General features: G+C 39.3%; 1 protein-coding gene across 1 annotated transcript in view; it reads right to left on the bottom strand.

The window, feature by feature from the left end:
* Positions 1 to 14762: 14762 nt before the first annotated feature.
* The window catches only part of LOC135466138 (serine/threonine-protein kinase Nek9-like), a 33675-nt gene continuing 33379 nt past the window's right edge, over positions 14763 to 15058 (bottom strand). Inside the window, exon 22 of the mRNA XM_064743507.1 lies at positions 14763 to 14831. Within this exon, the coding sequence (XP_064599577.1) occupies positions 14763 to 14831 (69 nt within the window). The remainder of the gene's footprint in view (positions 14832 to 15058) is intronic.

The following is a 15058-nucleotide window of genomic DNA, read 5'->3' on the forward strand; positions in this document are numbered from 1 at the left end:
TGGTGTTGACAGGAAGTTGTACAGTTATTGTGGTGTTTACAGGAAGCTGGACAGTTATTGTGGTGTTTACAGGAAGCTGTACAGTTATTGTGGTGTTGGCAGTAAGCTGTACAGTTATTGTGGTGTTTACAGGAAGCTGTACAGTTATTCTGGTGTTTACAGGAAGCTGTACAGTTATTGTGGCTTTGACAGGCAGCTGTACAGTTATTGTGTTGTTTACAGGAAATTGTACAGTTATTGTAGTGTTTACAGGAAGTTGTACAGTTATTGTGGTGTTGACAGGAAGTTGTACTATTGTTGTGTTGACAGGAAGCTGTACACTTATTGTGGTGTTGACAGGAAGATGTATAGTTATTGTGGTGTTGACAGGAAGCTGTAAAGTTACTGCGGTGTTGACAGGAAGCTGTACTGCTATTGTGCTGTTTACTGAGCCAGTGTTGACAGGAAGCTGTACTATTGTGGTGTTGACAGGAAGCTGGACAGTTATTGTGGTGTTGACAGGAAGCTGTGCAGTTATTGTGGTGTTGACAGGAAGCCGTACAGTTATTGTGTTGTGGACAGGAAGCTGTACTGCTATTGTGCTGTTTACAGGAAGCTGTACTGCTATTGTGCTGTTTACAGGAAGATGTATAGTTATTGTCTTGTTGATAGGAAGCTGTACAGTTATTGTGGTGTTTACAGGAAGCTGTACAGTTATTGTGTTGTTTACAGGAAATTGTACAGTTATTGTAGTGTTTACAGGAAGTTGTACAGTTATTGTGGTGTTGACAGGAAGTTGTACTATTGTGGTGTTGACAGGAAGCTGTACACTTATTGTGGTGTTGACAGGAAGATGTATAGTTATTGTGGTGTTGACAGGAAGCTGTAAACTTACTGCGGTGTTGACAGTAAGCTGTACTGCTATTGTGGTGTTTACAGGAAGATGTACAGTTATTGTGTTCTTGATAGGAGTTATTGTGGTGTTGACAGGAAGCTGTACAGTTATTGTGGTGTTGACAGGAGGTTGTACAGTTATTGCAGTGTTGACAGGAAGTTGTACAGTTATTGTAGTGTTGATAGGAAGTTGTACAATTATTGGGGTGTTGACAGGAAGGGGTACTGCTATTGTGGTGTTCACAGGAAGCTGTACAGTTATTATGGTGTTGACAGAAAGCTGTACAGTTATTGTGTTGTGGACAGGAAGCAGTACAGTTATTGTGGTGTTTACAGGAAGCTGGACAGTTATTGTGGTGTTGACAGGAAGCTGTACAGTTATTGTGATGTTGACAGGAAGCTGTACAGTTATTGTAGTGTTGACAGGAGGTTGTGCAGTTATTGTGGTGTTGACAGGAAGTTGTACAGTTATTGTGGTGTTGACAGGAAGTTGTACAATTATTGTGGTGTTGACAGGAAGCTGGACAGTTGTGGTGATATTCACAGGAAGCTATACAAGTTATTTTGTTCTTACAAAAACCTGTACAGTTATTGTGTTCTTAAAATGCTGCTGTACAGTTTATGTTACATGTATGTATGGCTGAAGCAATGACAATGTGGCATATTACAAAAGCCACATTCACTTATTCATCTGCTTCAAAAAACTAAAGTCATGACAATTATCTTCTTCCATTCCATTTTGCCACCATATTCACAATGTCCACCAGGTCCTGCATACACAAATCACATGTGCAGCATAATGTTAAATTAAATAACTTGGGTCTCAAGAATTTCCCATTATCTTCCCTTTGAAATATTTCAATTACTTTTCCAATCTTGTTGACAAATATGGCCTGAACGTCCAAGGCCTCTGGCATTCTGTTTTGTCCCAGAGCCTCTGGCATTCTGTTTTGTTCCAGAGCCTCTGGCATTCTGTTCTGTTCCAGAGCCGCTGGCATTCTGTTTTGTTCCAGAGCCCCTGGCATTCTGTTTTGTTCCAGAGCCTCTGACATTCTGTTTTGTTCCAGAGCCTCTGGCATTCTGTTTTGTAACTCTGTTTACATCCACTAACAGATGTCTAGGGCACCTTACCTATCAGCATCAATGTTTATTACTTCAAGATGTCTCACCAATATGAACAGCTTTCATCAAACTTCAACTGACATACATAAATTTGGAATATTTCCGAAATATATCTTCCCAGCATCACTGAAATCTCCATGACAACAGTTTCTCTTATTTTTACATCTGTATATGTATGTGAACATACATGTATTTTTCCATGTTGCTTTGGAAACTGCTGTTAAATGTCGTTTTGGAATTGGTCCTTGAAATTATCAAATTTGAGAGCCTCTGAATGGCTTTGAAATAAATAGTGAATGTCAGCACCGACAGTTTGATTTAGAGTAAACATTTCCTTACATGATTTCTTTAGTGTTGGTGTAGAAACGTGTGAAGTAAGGTTTTAGGATGAATGTGTCAAAATAAGCTTTCAGAAAAAAAAAAAAAACCCTCTCCTGTATGACAATGGAATGAGTATTAGCTTGATTGATACAAAGCCAGACAGAGTGAACTTTTCCTGGCCCCTGAGCCACATCACACAGGGCATATCTGTGACTGAACACCCTCTGAGAATTTGCACAAGATAACAGGCCTTATGAAATGTGAATGACAGTCAGTGTTTCAATTTCACATGAAAATTGTTATCTGGTGACAGATTCTGGCATTGCCGTCAATGAACTCCTCACCTGATGATAAACATACATATTAATATATTATCACACCTGACGGGCAACAGGTGTGTTGCTAGGTATGTCAGGTGGGATCACAATACTGAGAAGGTGTAACAGATCTACGTACAGGAAGCCTTGCCAAAGACAAAAACAATGCCGCACAGTTAGCTGCCAGTCCATTGATTCACTATATACTGTTATGTATCCTTTGTGCAAAGGGTTCATCTAAGTTCAGAAAAACAACATCAGTGGGAACATTCCAGACATGCCAAAAACTTGTACATTAGACACAGGTGTGGTGTGATCGAGTGCTTATGCAGGTGACATACATGTATATGGGGGGTGGGGAGTGGGGGCAGGCAGAATGCAAGGAGGTCAACTTCACCTCCACTGCAGTGGAAAACAGTCCATACATGTATGGTAACAGGGTTTCTACATTTCTCAACCTGTTCAGCCACAAGGCAATAAATAATGAAACCGAAAAACAGAAATTCTGGCTGCTGAAAGAACCCTCTTAAGCATGCAATATATCAAAGATTAAAATGACATTCCTTTCACTACATACACCAGCAAAAATGTACCAGTGAAAAATGGATATATGATTCCCTTAACAGCTTGTATTCCACCACAGTAAGCCATAACCCGTGGGTTCCTCAAGGGAGAGAAAATACAGAGCACAGGTCATTGGCTGTCCAGAGAAGCAGGAATATTGAAAATCTTCACTGGGGAGAGAGAAATCAGTGTGACAATCCACAATCTTCTTCCAGCAGACCTCCACAGGGAATGGCCGTTCCTACAGATAACACTCAGTTAGATTTGCCTAAGGTATTGTAATGTGCTGATGGATTGACCTTTAGATTCCTATCACAGGTCTGCTGTTGTCTTTATCCAGGACACATCTAACAGAGCAACTTTCCAGCGGAAGATTCCACAAAGCACTTCTCCATCAGCCTCAAAATTTTTATATGGAGCTATAAGGCGAAGAAATTCAGATTTGCATGATTTAGTTTCACTAAACACTGGTTCAGTCATCTAAATTTTAACTCCTCTGGTTCCAAATCTGGTGATTAAATCCTTTTCAATTTTTGGTTTCTGAATCAGTTCTTGGAACTGGTCTGTAGATACAGATCAGGAGGAGCTTAATGGACAAAAGAAAAACTTCTGGTATTAATTACAATACTAATCATTTTTTATAGCCATGATTCCACCAATCCCCCCCCCCCCCAAAAAATTAAGCCCAAATTTTTTTTATGTGAGTACCTGTATTACCAGAAGTGTACCTGTACTATCAGAAGTGTACCTGTACTACCAGAAGGGTACCTGTAGTACCAGAAGTGTACCTGTACTACCAGAAGTGTACCTGTACTACCAGAAGGGTACCTGTACTACCACAAGTGTACCTGTACTACCAGAAGGGTACCTGTAGTACCAGAAGCATACCTGTACTACCAGAAGAGTACCTGTAGTACCAGAAGGGTACCTGCAGTACCAGAAGGGTGCCTGTAGTACCAGAAGTGTACCTGTAATACCAGAAGTGTACCTGTACTACCAGAAGGGTACCTGTAGTACCAGAAGTGTACCTGTACTACCAGAAGGGTACCTGTAGTACCAGAAGCATACCTGTAATACCAGAAGAGTACCTGTAGGACCAGAAGTGTACCTGTACTACCAGAAGTGTACCTGTACTACCAGAAGGGTACCTGTAGTACCAGAAGTGGACCTGTAATACCAGAAGGGTACCTGTAGTACCAGAAGCATACCTGTACTACCAGAAGGGTACCTGTACTACCAGAAGGGTGCCTGTAGTACCAGAAGTTTACCTGTAATACCAGAAGGGTACCTGTAGTACCACAAGTGTACCTGTAATACCAGAAGGGTACCTGTAGTACCAGAAGTGGACCTGTAATACCAGAAGGGTACCTGTAGTACCAGAAGCATACCTGTACTACCAGAAGGGTACCTGTAGTACCAGAAGGGTACCTGTACTACCAGAAGGGTGCCTGTAGTACCAGAAGTTTACCTGTAATACCAGAAGGGTACCTGTAATACCAGAAGTGTACCTGTAATACCAGAAGGGTACCTGTAGTACCAGAAGGGTACCTGTACTACCAGAAGGGTGCCTGTAGTACCAGAAGTTTACCTGTAATACCAGAAGGGTACCTGTACTACCAGAAGTGTACCTGTAATACCAGAAGGGTACCTGTAGTACCAGAAGTGTACCTGTACTACCAGAAGGGTACCTGTAGTACCAGAAGTGTACCTGTAATACCAGAAGCATACCTGTACTACCAGAAGGGTACCTGTAATACCAGAAGTGTACATGTACTACCACAAGTGTACCTGTACTACCAGAAGCGTACCTGTAGTACCAAAAGCATACCTGTATTACCAGAAACATACCTGTACTACCAGAAGGGTACCTGTAGTACCAGAAGTGTACCTGTACTATCAGAAGTGTACCTGTACTATCAGAAGTGTACCTGTAGTACCAGAAGTGTACCTGTAATACCAGAAGGGTACCTGTAGTACCAGAAGCATACCTGTACTACCAGAAGGGTACCTATAGTACCAGAAGTGTACCTGTACTACCAGAAGGGTACCTATAGTATCAGAAGTGTACCTGTACTATCGGAAGGGTACCTGTAATACCAGAAGTGTACCTGTAATACCAGAAGGGTACCTGCACTACCAGAAGTGTACCTGTAATACCAGAAGGGTACCTGTACTACCAGAAGGGTATTTGTACTACCAGAAGTGTACCTGTAATACCAGAAGTGTACCCGTTATACCAGAAGTGTACCTGTACTACCAGAAGTGTACCTGTACTACCAGAAGTGTACCTGTACTACCAGAAGGGTACATGTAATACCAGAAGGGTACCTGTAATACCAGAAGTGTACATGTAATACCAGAAGTGTACCTGTAGTACCAGAAGTGTACCTGTAATACCAGAAGTGTACCTGTTGTACCAGAAAAGTACCTGTACTACCAGAAGTGTACCTGTACTACCAGAAGTGTACCTGTACTTAGCAAAGCTTCATGTGTGTAATGATCTCCTAAACCATGTCCACTGTCAGATATCACGTCTTGTGAATGGACTCTATGACAGATACAGCATGGAAATTATTGCTCAGAAAACAGTCTGAAGTTCCCAAGAAAGTCTGAAAATACCTCAACCTACTTCCACATTACTTTAGCAATCACTTGCTCTGATTAAATCAGTTGCTATATTTGATTTTCAAACATTAAACAAAAAAATCTAAAATGAGCACAATGGAATAAAATGTTTGCTATGCTCTAGCCACAAAACGTGTTCTGAAATGCCGATCCAGGCATGAGGGTTATAATGTGTATGATAAAGTTAACACACGCATACAACCAAAACTGGCCAGGTGAGTTCATATTCATTTGTTACTATTTACAGTGTCAGCTGGCTCCACCTCAGCAAATATGTCAATATCTCCTCTTCACACGGCCAACTGGATGCTGGCTGCATATAAACTGCCTACTACACATATACCTGCATATAGAATTTTGGGGATCAACTGCTTGGACTTCAAACAAAAACTGTGAACAAAAAATTTACAGAGCCATGTTAAGGTAGCTATTAAACTTTTCATGTTCCATAAAATAGTCTGGATCCAGATGGATACTTCCGTGAAAGCCCTGAAGTGTCTGAAGTCTCTTAAGTCCAAATGTCTTTCCTTCCTATTGCGGAATGATTTTACCCATAATTATATAGCTGGTAAGTACAGGTTCACTTCCAGAATCAATTACAAAACGTTGTTATATAAATAAATAAAAAATGATTTATTTATAATAGTACAATTTGGTGATAAACTTTCAGGAGCCACATTGCCAAATAGGCTTAAAAATCCCAAACTTGAAAAAAGGAAATGTATAAAAATCTGTTTTTTTTTCTTTTCTTCCACTGGCACATCAAATCAATAAATCTAAGTGAATCCAGTTCCAACTGGGAACCTGCAGGTGTGACAGTGTGTAAGTGTCTGCTGGGCTGAGTAACAACATCAGTGTAGCAATTGACTTAGATATCATTCCACATTATCACCAAACAAAGCTCACCAACTTGGGGACACCAGAACAAGGGATGTTAGACAGTAAACATGACCAATCATTAATCAAAATGCTTCAAAGAAATAAAAGATTAATGCTGGAGGCTCAGGAGTAACTAATCCCTTTGTGTGGATTGCCGGCAACAGTCCAGCAACCAGGAGGATCTGAGAGGCGAGTACAGAAAGGCTAACTCATTATCCAAATTGATGTATTGATTCCTTGCTGGGCGACAACACCAACACCAACACACTTTATCATGTCATTAAAAGTTATCCCATGGTGCTCCTTACCTGTTAATGAAACCCAAACCAGGGATGCTGAGCAATCCCTGAGTTTTCCATCCTGACAAGCTTTCTGCAAGACCACCCAACTCAGCCACTTGTACAGATTTATGTTATGACCATTACAAAAAGTTTCTTTGCAAAATGAGCTGTGGGAAAACTAGTATAGAATCATCTATGAACCCAGATCATCATCATTTTTACTTTGATTTTGGAGGCAAAGCTACATCAGTTGGTATAGCCAATTTCAGAGCTGCACAAAAAGCATAATTTATCAATCTTCACTGAACAATACCCCCCAGAATATGCTTGAATGAACACACAGCCAACATGCAAAATGTCTGAAGAAGTACAGTAATACATGGAAAGGTCAAAACTTGGCTATCATCTAACTTAGAAGGCCAAATCTCATACAGTTGAGTACCTACGATGCAATCTGATATCAGGCTTTTATACATGATATCACAGAATATCTTGTTATAATAATCTGACCTTGTCTTATATGAGGAATGAGACTCCATTTTCCATTTTTCTGCTCTTTTCCGTAGTGCAATAAATAATTTGCATATAAAGTTTTCTCATTTCATTCTCTTCTTCATGCACATGAAACTTCAACCAGTATTTACTTTTTTTTATAACTTGAAGAATAATGAGTTGCTTAATTTATGATGCAAAAATTCTGAAAATCCACCATATTACAGGCATTCAGTCCGTCTATGACAGAGGTCAAACAATTTCAGACTTTAGTGTTTGATTTGCACCAGAAATCTGAGAGAATAAGGGTTAGGGTAGCGAGGTTTCTCTGTGCTATCTACACACCATATGTTGGTATGTCAGTTTGACATGGGAAGAATATATGCAGAGAGGCAAATATCTGGTGAAAATAATCAATGTTACACCTATTAAATTCCATAAACAAGCGAGCAAATGGCTAATCAATAATTATGTAAATTCTGTACTTTTCCATGGCAAATGGCATAATACAATGCAATGCTAGTCAGAGCCCTGAAGTTAGATACAGGTCTATTAGGACACATCGCGCGTTTCCAGCACTTCTGGTGTCGGCGTGACATTACTAACCAAATGACAGAGGCCCCTCTGTCAATTATCTTATCTTCAGAACGCATCACATTAGCTAAGACAAACCAAATCCTCCGTCCACTAGGCTATTGATTCCCAAAATTAAAAAAGCAAAGGAAAATCCAGTGTTGATCAGAGAAGGTGTAATCCTGTGAGGAAGCGGGTTTCTACACTGACAGATGACGCTGCGACCAGTGCGAAGGCCCGCTCTCTGTAATTATGCCAGGGATTACAAATAAAGAACAAGGAAATTGGGGAGGAGAAAAAGTCGACAACTGAATGATGCGGCCTGATGCAGAGACAGCATCCAATTGACCAGAGTTTGCTAGTCACAATTACAACCCTCCTTTCCATCTTGAGGAGTACATTAGCCCGAACAATAGCCACTCCTAGAGCGTGGGACAAGGCTGTGCCTCTATCATACCCACTGGAAATTGCCCAAAGTTAGCATTTATATGACATGTTAATAAAATCTGCCAGTAACAAGCAGCAAATAGAACTATTTTAACCAATATCATGAAAGAGATTTGAGGCCAGGGCAAACAGGGAATCCCACGGTGAGAAAAAACTAAAAATGACAAAATATGAACAAATCGCCAATAAAACCCATTACGGTTCAAAATTTCCCAAGAGGCACAAAATGAGGAGATATTTTAAACAGTTTTCATGAGAAATAGCTACTATCAATTTGATGTTACAAAAATATAGAATCGAATCCTTGAGAGTTTCATCTGACTAGAGCACAACTAATGAGTAATCCGTTTGAGTGCTAATAATGTGCAACACTACCCAGCCATGACCAAAATGTTCCACTGTCAGTCTGGAAGGACTTATCCTAATAATTATAAAACTATTACTTAATTGATGGGGTTTGCAATCTGTCCCTTTGGGTTTAATAGTCACACTATAGATTATTTACAATCAATATTATTTCATGATTTTAAGACCAAAATGTTCTGTCTAGCTAGGGGCACCCAAAACAACCTCTGCACATCAGCTGAACATTTTTCTAATATGCCAACCATGAACCATGTTAAAGGTCAAATATGTTCAGGATTTTGGGCATTTAAACATGCCTGAACTATGAAATTGAGGGAACTGAATTAGAAGCACAGCAACTGCGAGACAGCTTCAAGAATTAGATCTCTAGCTGGTATTCAACTTGAGCAGAGAGCCGCGGGATTTTACCAGTATCAATAACTGATTACCGGACGGTCCAGGTCACATTAGTCTGTATTTCTCAGTTTGACATGATCGGGTACACTTAACAGTTATTAAGAGATATCCACAATAAAAACATTTGTCTTTCTTCCAAATTTGTCTAGAAAGTACCAATACATTCTTAAGTTGAAATGTAACTTAATGGTAGATATGGTAAGTATCAAAATAAACACAAATCAAAAGGCATATTTGTGATCCAGTCCTACAGGTCTTCCCACAATCTGCTACTTATAGTTGCATACACCCTGTGGCTCTCGACAGATTTCCGTCCAATAACGCTTACAGACAGGGAAAACTTGCTAAAGCTTAGGCAACTGACATTTATCAAACAGCCGCACAAAAAGGGCAAGATTCTGGAAGAATGTCATTGTGACCAGAGCTTTTAAGTGAGGGGTGTAGTGACCTTAGCATGAAGTGTTTGTCATGTTTGTGGTGATATACAGCCCAGATTACATCATCTCCCTTAAAACGCTTCACCATAACTGACACTATCGCTAATCAGCAAAGCTGACACAGCTAATGAAGCCAGCATGATAAAATCTAGGCCTTTTTTTCCCTTCACTTTTCTGACATTTATCTTCCGGTCTCTGTTAGATCATCACCATGATTAATGAATCACTTATTTTTTTAACAGAAATATCCTGTCATTATGTAGCATCAATTTGGTTACAATTACTTAAACGATTGATTCAGAGACAAGGTATTAATGACTAATACCTTGTCAGATTGACTGGGGGATGCAGCATCAGTGACAAATATGACGGGAAACAACAGATACTCGGACACTCCATTAGCATGAGCTTTGTCACATGCATACTTTATACTAGGTGGGGAAAATTACAATGCATCATATACAAAAATCTTTTTCTTTTGTTTTACAGAAATCCATTTCAAATACACAAAAACACATCTTAAACATGTGAAACGATTGTACCTAAAACTTTCCAATATGGTATCTACACCATCATAAGTTATTATCCACATTAAGGTTAATACAAACTTTATTTATTCCATATAACAAAATTAAGATTTTGGTTATTTGTTTGGAGTTTCAGCAATAAGAACATGTCTCTTACAATAATGGTATACATACCTGTAAATATTTTATTTATTTATTTAATTATTCATTTATTTAATTGTTGTTTTCCTGTTGCTGTACTCACAAATTTCTCACCTTTATGAAAACTGTCAAGCTATTAAATGGGTAGAGAAAACTACAGTTCCTGGGGTTGGTTTCATGAAGCTTACTTAGTTAAGTATGCCCTTAACTACCATGACAACATATGTTGTAGAGATATAAAGTGTACTTAGCTAAGGGCAACTTAATGCAAAGTAAGCGTCATGAAACCTGTCCCAGGAAAAAAACAATTCCCTTAATTACCATTAAGGTTCCGGACAAACCATCTGACTTACTGTTGTATCAGAACTGGACTTGACCATATGACCTCAGTGGACAAGGTTGGACAGTGGTCAACTGTAGCAAGTCATGCATTAGCTAAATGAACCCCTACTTCCGTGTACAAAACCGTTGTCAAATTTACAGATGGACTCAACATGAAAGTTGTAATCCACCAACAGTAGGTGATTGTGTCTGATATCACTGGGTAGGAAGCTTAAAGGTCTTCAACAAGACCATTTTAATGCATTCATTTATGTATGTTTAATGCTCAATGCCATCATGTAATGTTTCACTTTTATGATGGCAGGCAGTTTTATCGGTAAACCAAAGACCTTTGGCATGTCACTGATGAACTTTCCCACAGGTGATATGGATAGATACCAGTATGCACACCATATTCATGGTTGTAGATTTAGACAGCACAAACAGCCACACAAGAGCTGCTTATTGTCATCAAGGCCCAAAGAATTGCCAGAGCAAGGAGAATCCACAAATTTCCTGTCCAAGCCAAGATTTAGACATGTGTAAATCAGCCAGCCAGAGTGTCTATGTGCCCTGATGTCTCCCTGCTGGCTTATTAAATCATCCTACGAAATACACAAGCAGTTATCTGGCAACAACTGTTCACACTTAGCATTCCACAAATCCTTTCTTTAAGAGTTCACTTAGAGCACACGCAAAATAAAATCAATAGGGATAAAAAAAAGTGAGGAATAATACTTAGAAAGCAGGTTCACAGAGTAAACCAGGAAAATGGCTTTTACCAGCAATAAAACGGCGACTCCCTCTACAAGAGGGAATAATACTCAATTCAGTCGCAATTATTGTCTTGGCTGAGGAAAGTTTCATCTTAATCTCCAGAGGTTGCATGAAAATGCCAAGTCTTTTATTTCTTCCAAATGAAGCAGAGTTTTTAAGTAATATATTCACATAGTAAACAAGCAGGAAATACAATAGAGAGCAAAGCGCAGATAAAACATGGCATTACACATAAATGCTTTTAGTTTGTAAAAAGATCAATCTCACTTTGTAACTAAGCCATCTGGCTGGCCAGGAGGCTTATGACTATACAGGTCAACGTGACATGTTATCTTTCTCTTTGTGGTTCTTTCCAGAAAATAGAGATCAGAGCTTTGTACACCTAAACTTATACTGAGCAATGCTGATATGCTACCTCACTGTTATAGAAGCACACACAAGAATGGAGAGCCCTGCCTACTTGAACTGTTACTGAGCAATGCTGATATGCTACCTCACTGTTATAGAAGCACATACAAGAATGGAGAGTCCTGCTTACATGAAATGTTACTGAGCAATGCTGATATGCTACCTCACTGTTATAGAAGCACACACAAGAATGGAGAGCCCTGCCTACTTGAACTGTTACTGAGCAATGCTGATATGCTACCTCACTGTTATAGAAGCACACACAAGAATGGAGAGCCCTGCCTACTTGAACTGTTACTGAGCAATGCTGATATGTTACCTCACTGTTATAGAAGCACACACAAGAATGGAGAGTCCTGCTTACATGAAATGTTACTGAGCAATGCTGATATGTTACCTCACTGTTATAGAAGCACACACAAGAATGGAGAGCCCTGCTTACATGAACTGTTACTGAGCAATGCTGATATGCTACCTCACTGTTATAGAAGCACACACAAGAATGGAGAGTCCTGCTTACATGAACTGTTACTGAGCAATGCTGATATGCTACCTCACTGTTATAGAAGCACACACAAGAATGGAGAGTCCTGCTTACATGAACTGTTACTGAGCAATGCTGATATGCTACCTCACTGTTATAGAAGCACACACAAGAATGGAGAGTCCTGCTTACATGAAATGTTACTGAGCAAAGCGGATGTTCTACCTCACTGTTGTACAATCACAAACAAGAATGGAAAGCTCTGTCTACCTAAACTGTTATGTAGCAGTTTTGATGTGTTACCTCACTGTTATACAAGCATAAACAAGAATGGAGAGCTCCACTTACCTAAGCTGTTACTGAGCAATTTTGATGTGCTACCTCACTGTTATACAACCATAAACACGAATAGAGAGCTATGCTTACCTAAAGTGTTACTGAGCAATGCCGATGTGCTACCTCATTGCTACATTTGCATATTTAAGTTCAACATCTGAAGCATTTTGAAGGCAGAAGGTTTAATTCTTCTCAACCTGACTGCAATCTTCCCCCATCCCCATCTTTCCCAACCACTATAGTTCTATAGTTCACACATCTAAATTATTTGCAAATAACTATCCACTGCTCAACTATGTCAACAACAATGCTATAACTTTAGAACAACTACAATTTACAGCTGCCATAACAACATGCACTGCACCAAGTAAACAAACAACCTGCACTGCACCAAAGCACTATACAAACATTGCATATAGATACTGCACATGTACACATGCAATGATTTACCATCAGAACCAGGGACATGACCTAATGACCAATAATAATTGAAATGGCATCCCAAATAAGGACAGAGCCCAGAAATGCTGCAAAGAACACTAAACGAAGGTGCCTACACAAGTACAAAGAAATCCTGATAACAGAAAAAATAAAACAACAAAAGTGTTTTCAGGATAATTTGTAAATACCTCCTGAGATATAGGACTGATACATCACAAGAACTCAGATATATTTTATTTTAGTTTGTTGTCTTGGAAACCATGAAAATATTACATGGAACGCAGGAAAACAAATTTTATAGTTTGTAACTTGACAAGAGCTAATGATATGTTTATCCTGTGAAATTAAAAGTCTAAGAGGTGAATCCAGAAACTATGGCAACGTTATGACCTGGAAAATCAGAGGAACTGATGCCTGACAGAGGGTGAAAATCCCAGTAGTCTGCGGGGCACACAGGTGAAAATCCCAGTAGTCTGCGGGGCACACAGGTGAAAAGCAGGGCACATGTGTAGTGAGGAGAGTTTGCCATACCCGGCAGACAAGGGGAGACAACTTTGACCTCACATACAATGTAGCTCTTTGCTTTCATATGAGTACCTGTACTCAAATTGTGACTTTGCTTAAGTTCGCTTGGATAGGGTTTTATCTAGGTTTGTGCTGTTTTGGTGGCAGCATTTTGATGAGAATTTCCATACGTTTCATGTATCCATTTCATTGGATAATCTATCTTTGCACGTGGATCTGACCAATCAAATGGACGATCGTGTGATGTCAATTTGAAATTATTCAGCAACTGACATCACCGTTGAAGGACATGTGGAGAAGCAAGAGGGCAATGTATAACACTTAGCTGGGGTCAATGTTTGACCTAAGGCTGAAGGACTTATCCTATAACAGGATGGATCATAAAATGAAAAGATAGCAAATAACATAACTTCAATTATTCTGAAAGAGGGGTGGCAACACTCTTAAACAGCCGCTGGCATTTTCTTCTGATGTACTTGGTAACTCTAAAAATCCAACTACATGATGTTAGACAAACTGGTAACACAACATTGTGTCACTATACTACCCATGCTCATATGGCTAAAACCTAAACAGTGTTTAGTAACATCATCACTCCTTTGCAAACATGGCAGAAGTCTGATATATCTTTACTGGGTCAAAAAGGACAAAACATAATTTATGACGCAATTCCAGTTCCCATACAGTCTTGGTGATATAATATCTCCTCAATTTTGCTGCAGATGTGCAGAACAAATTTCTAACTACAGGTAATCTCCATTGGTACAGTACCTGGTAAATAATATTAATTTACATGTTGCACTGAACAACATCCACAGCGATAGTGAAGGCTTATCTTCATTCTGCGATAAAACACAACCTATCATAGACTATGTACATAGACCATGTACAACACAACAAAATCTAAAACATAATTACGTGTTAGAAAATGCTGAACTCTTATTACTTGAAACTGTAAAGTATCACATAATAGTACAATAATGTATCTGCAAGTTATACAGCAAAAATATTGAAGTTTCCAGAGAAATAAGAAGTTTTACATACGATTTCCTCAGGCTGAACCTTCTGAAGCTGTTCCCACACATTTGAAGAGGATTTCCCCCGTCTGATCACTGCCTGCAGTTTGGCCAGATTTCAGTTTTACCAGGCAGGGGAATGAACTCTGCGCAGTCCAATTCCTGACAACAAGTGAAGATTGAAATCTCAGACAAAATAATCAGAAGTTATTCTTTGATGTGCAAATACAGCAGTATCCAGATGACAGGGCTATTACGAAATCTAAAGGCTCACATGAGGGGTGTGTTTGAACCATAGAGTTTTCAACCAAAGTAATTGAAAGGAAAGTACACCACCATTTACTGGGATAGTCATTACCAACTAAAAAAGGAGAAAATGACATTACTAA

This window comes from Liolophura sinensis, chromosome 6 (genome assembly GCF_032854445.1).
Source record: "Liolophura sinensis isolate JHLJ2023 chromosome 6, CUHK_Ljap_v2, whole genome shotgun sequence".
Classification (NCBI taxonomy): domain Eukaryota; kingdom Metazoa; phylum Mollusca; class Polyplacophora; order Chitonida; family Chitonidae; genus Liolophura; species Liolophura sinensis.